General features: G+C 39.1%; 1 protein-coding gene across 1 annotated transcript; it reads left to right on the forward strand.

Moving 5' to 3' along the window:
* Positions 1 to 650: 650 nt before the first annotated feature.
* Positions 651 to 9,390, forward strand: FBP1 (fructose-bisphosphatase 1). Its single transcript, XM_015849329.2, has 7 exons — positions 651 to 846; positions 2,260 to 2,422; positions 4,216 to 4,308; positions 5,336 to 5,479; positions 6,571 to 6,708; positions 7,926 to 8,045; positions 9,003 to 9,390. Exons 1-7 carry the CDS (start codon positions 677 to 679, stop codon positions 9,192 to 9,194), a joined length of 1,020 nt encoding a protein of 339 aa, XP_015704815.1. The 5' UTR covers positions 651 to 676; the 3' UTR covers positions 9,195 to 9,390.
* Positions 9,391 to 9,877: the final 487 nt, after the last annotated feature.

A 9,877-nucleotide genomic window follows, 5' to 3' on the forward strand; every position in this document is an offset into this window, starting at 1 on the left:
ATCTTAAAGGTCTCTTTAACTCAACCCATTCCATGATTCTGTGATCTTTTTGCATTGCCTTAAGATATTTGAAAGTTCTGACAAAGAGGCAAGAATTACACACATACTACAGCACTTGGTAAAATTACTAAGTTTTCTTTTAGCGAATGCATATTTGAGAATTGATCAGAATTGCTTCAGGATATATCCACGTTATAGTCTAGATAGGTAGCAGAAAAACTGAGCCAGATGTCTTGGCTAGATAGCCATTTCTCATGGTACAGAACAAACTGTACAGTGCAGATTCTGTCTCAAAACTTGTGTGCTAAATAAAGCACTAAGCTTTACATTCTCACAAGTCATCTGTCCTTGACTACTAGGACTTAAGTTATTTAATGACAAGGTCAGTTTCTACAGACAACAGTATCACAGAAATGACCCGTGTATGGGCATACTCTAGGACCAGTGGACATGAAAGTACGTTTTCCTGAACCACTGAACGGCTCAAGCTGGAAGGGATCTTAAAGAGCTCCGAGGCGCCGCACGGATCCCACCTAAAGACCTGCCGTCGCCAGCCCCAGGGGCGGAGCGGGGGGTGGGCGGAGCGGGGGGCGGGCAGAGGGGCGAGGTCCAGCCCTCGGGAATAAGTGAAGAGCCGGCGGCTGGGCAGCGGTGCCTCTCGACCCGCGCCAGCAGCATGACTGACCGCTCCGCCTTCGACACTAATGTCATTACCATGACCCGCTTCGTGATGGAGGAGGGCCGGCGGGCGAAAGGCACTGGGGAGTTCACGCAGCTCCTCAACTCTCTCTGCACCGCCGTCAAGGCCATTTCCACTGCCGTGCGCAAGGCCGGCATCGCCAACCTGTGAGTGACACCCCTGCCCCGAGCAGGGGTGGGGGCTGCCAGTCGGGAGCTGCGGGAGGTGGGATGGCCATAAGACATCGGGCTGCCCTGTAGTCTTTCCGCTCTTCCCACCTTCTTCTTGGGACTGCGGCAGCAACTCGGACAGCATCTTCTCCCAGGAGTAGTAGGCAGTATTACTTGCTTCTGGGTCCCTTTAGCAGACACTGCTGCTGATTGACCCTCACATAGACCTTCATCAAAAGGTGTGGGTGTTTTGAACCAGAAAACCAAAGGAGCAGGCTGAAGGGCATGTATCAATGGGTTACTGCTCACTGGAGTTAACAACTCAGTGTCAGAGCACCACTTTGTGCTACGTGGTACTGTGCTAGTTTTTCTTTTTTCCACATTATTTTGTAGCACTGTGAGTTTGTGAGGATGACTGCAGACTGTGGCAGCCAACAGAGCTGACACCAAGGAGTGTTTGCTCTGGGAACACTGGGAGGAAACTCAAACACATAGAGTCATGACAGGTCCCCTGCAGGCAGCACACCGTATTTCTAAGTTCAGCATTATTGCAAAAGACCTGAATTACCAAATTATTCACACTGATCAGTGTATCGTGGCTGAAGTACGTTAGAGAAATCTCAGTATGTGCAGAGCTGAGTCCTGTTTTTCTCTGCTGAGAGCTGAACTTCCTGGTCTCTCTTCTGGATGTTTTCAACATTGCCTGTCACAAGGTTTCCCAGTACTTCCTGATGTCAGATAGAGTAGTGCTGATTAGCTTGCAAGGCTTTATTTGTGTTTTGTGCCTGTGTTTCTCAACTTTATTCCCAAATAAATGTTTACCACTTAAAGTGAAAAGCTGAAAACACTGAACCATAAAATTGGTGATTTATGTGTGAGCAAAGTGTTTGTTTTGGAACTTGTACGTGGAACTACTAACCAAGAGCAAACTACATTGAGAAGTTACAATGTAACTAGCACAGTCAGATTCACTTCCTAAGTATAAAGTTTCCAGCAACATCTCAGCTATTAGAGTAAGCAGCTGTGACAGTGGAGATAGGATGGAGGGACAACATTTAGGTCTTATAGTTAGTATAAAGTAATGTGGTTTTGTAATTCAGCCTTCACAGCCTGCTCTGGCTATATGTGTCTATAATTCAGGGACAACTGAAAAATAATTCCCTCTTTTGTGTACTTCATCTTCAGTATTTTCTAGATTTTTTCATGACACAGGTGATCCGTGCTAAGACCATAGCCAGTTTTAGCAAGGATGCATTGGACAGCAAGTCAGGTGCAAAAACCTGGGAGATCATCTATCAGTACTGTTTCCACTGCAGGATGTTGTACAAGCATAGACTTGTCAGAAATGGGCTGATTTGGAGGCTGCAGCGCGCTCCTCTGACTGGTTGCTCTCTACTTGCCTTACCTTAGGTATGGGATTGCTGGTTCTACCAATGTGACAGGAGATCAGGTGAAGAAGCTGGACATCCTTTCCAACGATTTGGTGATTAACATGCTCAAGTCATCTTTCAGCACATGTGTTATTGTCTCTGAAGAAAACAAGGATGCTGTAATAGTTGAAGCTGACAGAAGGGTTGGTAACTTTGAAAATTCTCAGTACTCTATTTCAGACTGATCTTTACAACTGTGTCTATTCAAACATGGGAAATTGGATCTGGGCTAAAAATTTCAGAGAACATGTACTTTTCCATATGGACATATACAGTCTGTTTTCAGTTAGTTTGTTCTGTAGGTGCACGTGTTCATCTGTCCCCACATTTGTCCTGCCTGCTATTTCTGTTTGCAAGACTGGATTTTTAGTTTTGTTTTCTCTGATGTTCTTCCTCACTTTTTTTTTTTCTCTCCCCACTTTTTTCCTAATTGTGGAGGAAGTGTTTTTCATGTTTCTTCCTCCTGATCTCTGGAGCTGCACTCTGAGTCTATACAGCACTTTTGTAAAGGAGCTTTATCAGTAAAACACTGACTACTTGCTGCAGATCAGATCTTCACTTCTCCAGTTTAGGCAAATTCTCCCAGAAGGCCTGAAAATAAGATTTTTGCAACAACACAAAAAATCATTCCAACTTTTTGACTTTAATTATATTTCCTGGTCTGCATATCCTTCTTGAATGATCATAATTCCTTTCTGCTGCTTAATATTCTGGTGTGCAAAATAAATAAATAAATTAAAAAAAAAATCAGAGCAAAAAGTATAGAGGAAAAAAACAGCAAACATAATTTAAAAAGTATAACATTAGTTTCGTCAAAGCAGCTGTCTCTTTCCTTCTTTGCCAAGAACCCCTCAAAATGGATTGTGTTAGCATCGGATGAATTTTAGATATGCTTTAGATCTGAACAAATACAGTTACAGATCCTTGTGAGGATCACTGAGAGAGGCTCAATGTTAATGCTTTTATTTATTTATTTATTTTATTATATATTTTTTTTAAACAAAATGTGAGATAAATGTCACTTCTCTCAGAATTTCTACCCATATGATAGCAGAGTATAGAATTTCTGAGTTTAAAAACGTTTCTGGTTTCCAGGATTGAAATTGAATGAGAAGCAAATATGCAAACATATTTATTATGCATGATTATTAGTGATTGTGAACAGCATAAGGGAAAAATGAGCTACATAAAAAGCATAGTGGAATCATCTGTTTTCCCTGTACTGGCAGTTTCCTTTGTCTGCAAGAATCCTTAATACTGCCATAGGCAGAAACCACTCCTCTCTGGGGGAACAAGCGCCCAGCCCACAGGGCAAAAGCAGGAACTGGCTGCAGTAATTTCTGAGTGCCTGTCAATTTCTGAGCAGAAGACTTTGTTAAGCTGTTCAAAGTGGAATGTGCAGTAAGGTGTATAGATTCTGAATGTCAGGTCTTAATGTCATTTTTAATCCCTCTAGTTTTAGCTCTTTATAAAAAGAAGATAGATCTTCTTGTCTGTTTCCTTAAAATTCAGCATACAGTTTCATTAGAAATGAGAAAATGTAGTCTAAATAGTAGATGTTAGAGGATGTCTATCAAAATGGATCAGCATTAACTTCTTATATAAAGCTAAACTGATTACTTAACTTTTTAAATAATGAATTTAAAAAAAAAAAAAAAGTTGAATATGAGAACCTGCTTTGCTGTTTCATCATCTGTTAATTACTTTAAGAATTCCCCAGATTCTACTTTAGCACCAATCACAGTTGTGATCAAGAATGAAATCCAGGTCAGAGATCCTTCATTTACAAAGTTATGTTCCTTCATAATCTCTAAGAACATTTTAATTTATATTGATATATGAATGTTTGAGAATATTTATCTACTGAATACTTCAATTTGTAGGAGGTAAGCGAATTATGTTACTAACCTTACTGCTCCCCATTTTATATTTTTAGGGTAAATATATAGTTTGCATAGACCCTCTGGATGGATCATCTAACATTGACTGCCTTGTTTCCATTGGGACCATCTTTGGTATCTATAGAAAGGTAAAATGCTTTCCAATAGAATGGGAAAAATTATTATTGTGCACCTTTGGGTAAAATAGAATTGCATATGAAAATTTAATAAAATCTCACTAAAGTTATTTGTGAAAGAGTCTTTCCAGGACTGACTGTAAGTTAAATCTGCTGCTTCAGATGTCTGTATGAAAGATTTGTAAGTGATTTGCACCACTGTCTTAGAATATGAACATTAGAAGAACATGGAAGCCTTGCTGATATTTAATTAGTCAGCTAGAGGAGTCACCCCTTACCTGGTATTAGATTCATGAATAATCTTCTTGAGACAAATTGCCACGTAATTGTTATCTACATGTGAAATGTGCTTTCAGGTTTTCTTTTTCTCTATACTAATGTTAGCCTGAGGACAGGCTTCAAATATAAACCAGAGCTGAAATATGGCATGTGCATTTGAGTGTCTAATTCACTCTGAAAGGCAGAAACCTTGTCTGAAAAGCCTGAAATACTGGACTTACATGTCACAAGATGGGGGAAACAGTAAGCCAGATAAAAACACACCCAACTGTCTGTTTTAATCATTTTTTGTTCTCACATCCCTCAAAGTAACTATTTTCCACTTCGTTTTTTGATGAAGCAAAGGAAAATAAAAGCAACCCTAGGCATTTTGCTCAGCTGTAAACTCCATGAGTCATTTTTCATTGCTTGCTTTTCAACTATGACTTGGAGTTTTGCTTCTAGCCATGTTCATCACCACCTACACAGGAGGTGTGCAGCTCTATATTATCGCCTTAATCCTTTCCTGTTTCCTGCATTCCAACAATGCTTATATAAGAGCATTTCTAAATGAATGTGTCTCTTCCATGTAATTTGTGCACTATATGTAATGCATACGACAATAAAACACATCCATTAGGAATCCTAGTTGTAGGCCATGCAAGCATTTGTGCTACGTGTTGCATGAATATGCAGTAAGAAGACATTCCTATCTCAGAGTCCAATAATAATACATACCAGATTTAAAAAAAGAAGTAATTTTTTTTCCTCCTTGTTTTAGGTATCCCCTGATGAACCTACTGGGAAAGATGCTTTACAACCTGGGCGCAATCTTGTGGCAGCAGGTTATGCTCTCTATGGGAGTGCCACAATGCTGGTACTGGCTACTTCTGCTGGAGGTGTCAACTGTTTTATGCTTGATCCGGTGAGAATGTCTTCTGCTTGTTTGTTTATTTAGGGATAACAAGGTACTGTCCGTAAGAACCATTTGTTCATCAAAAAGGTCAAAGGTACAATTTTCAAATTAAAGCTGATGTGGAAAAATGAAGTACGTTCTGTATCCTGCCAAAACTAAGATCAACAGATTTTTGCATTCCATCTGCCTGCCACAGTCAGTGATTCAGTAATGGGAAGACAGTTGAGTCAGTGAAGCAAATATGCAGCATGTGTCAAATAATGTGGCATTTAAAACAAGCTATTTTCTGCAATGCAGAATGCAGCTGAGGTTTTTCTATTTTTTCTTTTCTTTTTTTTTTTTTTCTTAATGCTAGGGCCTTAGTAAACTGTTGAAGCAGAGATTCTTAACTGACTTATGTATTTTCAGATCTCTCCACGATAAGTAAAAGAGTAAGTGATGTGTGTGAATGTGTTAGACGCTGTAGAACACACTGATGCATAAGCTTTAAAATCAAAGACATACTGACAACAGCAGAAAGTCGTTTGCTACAATAACCCGTCTTTGTGTTATCAGTCAACCACAATGCCTGCATTAAAGTTTTAGAACCTGCAGCAGTCAAGAAGCAGGAAATATACTGTGGTGCTCCCTGTAAAATAAGAGCTTAATTAGCTGCATGTGTTTTTGTTTACTTTCAGATAGGAGACAGCTTAGAGCATGTGTGAATGTTATTTTGTTTGCTTTTATCACTAACATAGAAATTTACATCATTAGAAACCAAATAGCCCAGCCCTTAGCTACAGAGATTGAAGCTCTGTCTTCTAGTTAACCCAAGCTAGGACAAACTAGAGTATGTTAATATCTATTTGGAAACGTTTGCACATTACTTCATCTGGCAAAGCTGGTAATGGTACTATGAAGAAGCTTGCATGAACCCAGGATTCCTGCTCTAACCTGTATCCTAACAGCAAATACCACCTTTTTCACAGATATTGAATTATTAAAGAAAGCATCTAGTAATCTCTAGTAATTATTTCCTAAACCATGTATATGAAAGGCTTTTACTCTGTAAATAAATCAGAAAACAACATTGATACGTTATTTTTCTTTCTTACTTTTAGGCAATTGGAGAATTCATTTTGGTTGATAGGGATGTGAAAATCAAAAAGAAGGGGAATATCTACAGTCTCAATGAAGGCTATGCTAAATACTTTGATTCTGCCATCACTGAGTATCTCAGGAAGAAGAAATTCCCTGAGGTAAAAAAAATCCAGTTTCAGAGAAGCTTTCTGGTCACAAGTAGTTACTTAGTAGTTCCTTCTTTAACATCAGTCACTGCCTCCTGCATGAAGTTCCAGAGCTTGTGGGTTGTTGTTGTTTTTGTTTGTTTTTAAATCTACTTAAGATGTATCCATGTGTGTAGGACTGCTATTTAGATCAGCTGCCACTCAGCACTGTGCTTCACCTCTGCTTTTTCTTCCTTTTTTTTTTTTTTATTTTTCTATCTTAGTCAGGGGTCTGAGTAACTGTTCTGGGGTTAAAACTGGGCATTCAGTGGTAAAGTAAAGAGGAAGTTTCATCCAGTGATAAAGAAACATTTTCTACAGGTATTTCAGGTTGCAGCTGCCCCAGTGCAGTGTCTGATTAGATGGAGAACCTGAGCAGGGATGTTGGCCTTGTGCTCAGTGATAACATGGGCTGTGTCCCCAGGGGCCTCTCATGTGAAAAATTCATGTTGTTTCAAGGTCTGATTTGTGGTCATGCAGCTTCCTGGTTTTGGAAGGTCTGAAGCTCTGAGGAATACCTGCAGAAACACATCTATTCTATTGCCTTCCTTCTGTCCTCATTGCATTTATTAGGTGGATAACAGTGTCAACATGTAGTATTGCTAAGTGTTCATCTCCACTCTCAGCTTCCTGAACAATGACTGGTATTTTCTTCTGATGACTTGCAAGTTTAAGGTGCTGTTTATTAAGATACTAAAATGATACTGGAAAGATACTATCTGCAGTGTATTGAGGAACAAATTTTAGTAGTCAAATTTAACTTTGTTGACAAAGGAGATGTGAAAACTGAAGCAAATGGGTAAAATAATTACTAACAGTTGCTATTTTTGCTTTTTTACTTTATTATTTTTTTCCTCATTACAACAGAATAAAAACCCAACATCAGTTTCCACCACTTGATCTCTTTTTCTACTAGAAATGCAGTGTTTTCCAAGGGTTAGAGCACTGATGGAGAGCTGGGCAGCATTTTCTGTTGCTGGTACCACTGCTCATCCATTCTGAGAATTTTTCAGCTGTTCTGTTCCTTGGATTTTCCCAATTAGAAAATGAGGAAGAAACTGAATTTTTAACCTAAACTACTTGGAATACTATGAATTTCTACAAGGAGGAGTTAGATGTTACAACTACTAAGAGGAAGAGACTAACCTGATGTGCTCAAAAGTTACATTTATTTGATTGTCTTTCTATAGGATGGCAGTTCACCATATGGTGGAAGGTACATAGGATCTATGGTGGCTGATGTACATCGCACACTGGTGTATGGAGGAATCTTTCTGTATCCTGCTAACTCCAAAAGTCCCAAAGGGAAGGTAAATCTGCTTAAGTCCAATTACAGAAGAAGTTGCATTACATAGATATTTCATTCTCCTGGATCAGTATTTTGATTCCAGAATGTAATTCTTACAACTTGAAAGTATGTATCTCTTTTGTCTGCATGCTGTCACAGAAGACAGTAACCTATTGTCATACACCAGTTTAGGGCTGCTTCTGGCCTTTGTCAACCATACTGATTTTTCTTTATAATCACACATGTACAGATCATGGGACATTAGTAGGAACACACTAGGGGATGTTTGTTTAAGCAGTCTTCTCCATACCATGTCGGCCCAGTGTCCTATAGCTAAGTGGAAAAATTACAAAGCAAAATAAATGGCTCACACTATGCTGAGATTCCTATTAAAATCTGAGATATCAGAAGCTTAAATGTAATGTGCTCCTTAAATGAAGCTCAACTGAAAAGAAAAACCTTTTGTCTTTTTCTTAGTTGTGTTGCCTCATCTGGAGGAACCATGCTTGACTGCTTCTGCAGGGCAGCAGACAGTCCCTTGTGGAAAAGCACACTCTTAGGGGCTGACAGGGTGACTATTTATTCAGAGAAGACCTTTCATCTGTTTTGTAACTGTCCATAAATTATTGCTTCAGGTTTCAGATAAGACGCAGTTACTCATTAGAGAAACCTAATGGCATATTCAGGGTCAGTATTTTTCTTGCTACACGATCTGCTGCCTTGTTAAAGGCTGTGTCCTACATATGAACTTTATCTCTGTGTAAAGAGCACAAGGCAAACATGAACTATGGAAAAAGAACTCAGACTGGGGCATTCTTTCTGCTTTGTTTACAGCAAAATCTACACAATTCTGGAGTCAAATTTATATTAAATACAGAGTACTTCAAGTGTTGATTGACTTTAAATCAATTGCCAGATAGTTATGTGATTGTGAGCATTGTCTGGATTGACCACTGCCATTTTGATTTTTGTCTTACAGCTGAGACTGCTCTATGAATGCAATCCTATGGCTTTTGTTATTGAGAAAGCTGGGGGAATAGCAACAACAGGGCATCAGTCAATACTAGATATAGTGCCTGAGGATATCCACCAGAGAGTGCCTGTTGTCTTGGGATCTCCTGATGATGTGAAGGAGTACCTGGAAATTGTCAAAAAACATGCAGCTAAGTGAAAAAGGCCTGCTGCAGTCTCTATGAAGATGGGAAGGAATGCCTTAAAGCTAAACCAAAGAACATACTGCAAGTCTGAACTGTCAGACAAGAAAGGGGATAAGCCACATTTTCATAAGACTTTTTTTTTTAAAGTGCAGTTGTACTGTAAAACAAAAGGCATTAAAAGATTGTATTAAAGGAAGCTTTGAAAGAAAATGTTTGTTTTTTTCATTTATCTTTTTTAATTTTACACATAAGTCACTTATGCTACAAGGAAATATTGTGTGATGTTCATTGATACCTAACGTTCTCAAACAAACAATACTGTCATCAGAATATCTTATTTTGTCCTCTTCTAAAGATCTTACAGCTTCTTACAGTGAGTGACCCTTCCTTGACCAGTCCATTGTTCTTTGATAAAAGTATAAAAGTTAACATGGATGATTTCATATGTTGTTTCTAGTCCCTACAAGTTTCTCAGTGTATTTCAGTGTGGACTCATCCTAACCAAGAGTTAACATTTGTGAATTATGAATATTCAAAAAGGACAAGAAGGAGGTCAATCAGCCTCACCTCTGTCCCAGGGAAGGTGATGGAACAGCTTGTGCTGCATGCCATCTCCAGACAGCTGGGAGAGAAGGAGGTTATCAGGACTACTCAGCATGGGTTCACCAACAGGAGGTTGTGCTCAACCAACCTGGTG

This window comes from Coturnix japonica, chromosome Z (genome assembly GCF_054131305.1).
Source record: "Coturnix japonica strain WE chromosome Z, WE-NBRP24, whole genome shotgun sequence".
Classification (NCBI taxonomy): domain Eukaryota; kingdom Metazoa; phylum Chordata; class Aves; order Galliformes; family Phasianidae; genus Coturnix; species Coturnix japonica.

What these genes read in the sequence shown, in the direction of transcription:
- FBP1 (XM_015849329.2), top strand. Translation starts at nt 677, where the DNA reads ATGACTGACCGCTCCGCCTTCGACACTAATGTCATTACCATGACCCGC. An exon ending in AAGGCCGGCATCGCCAACCT is followed by an intron (nt 847 to 2,259) that starts GTGAGTGACACC and finishes GCCTTACCTTAG; the next exon opens with GTATGGGATTGCTGGTTCTA. An exon ending in TCTTTGGTATCTATAGAAAG is followed by an intron (nt 4,309 to 5,335) that starts GTAAAATGCTTT and finishes TCCTTGTTTTAG; the next exon opens with GTATCCCCTGATGAACCTAC.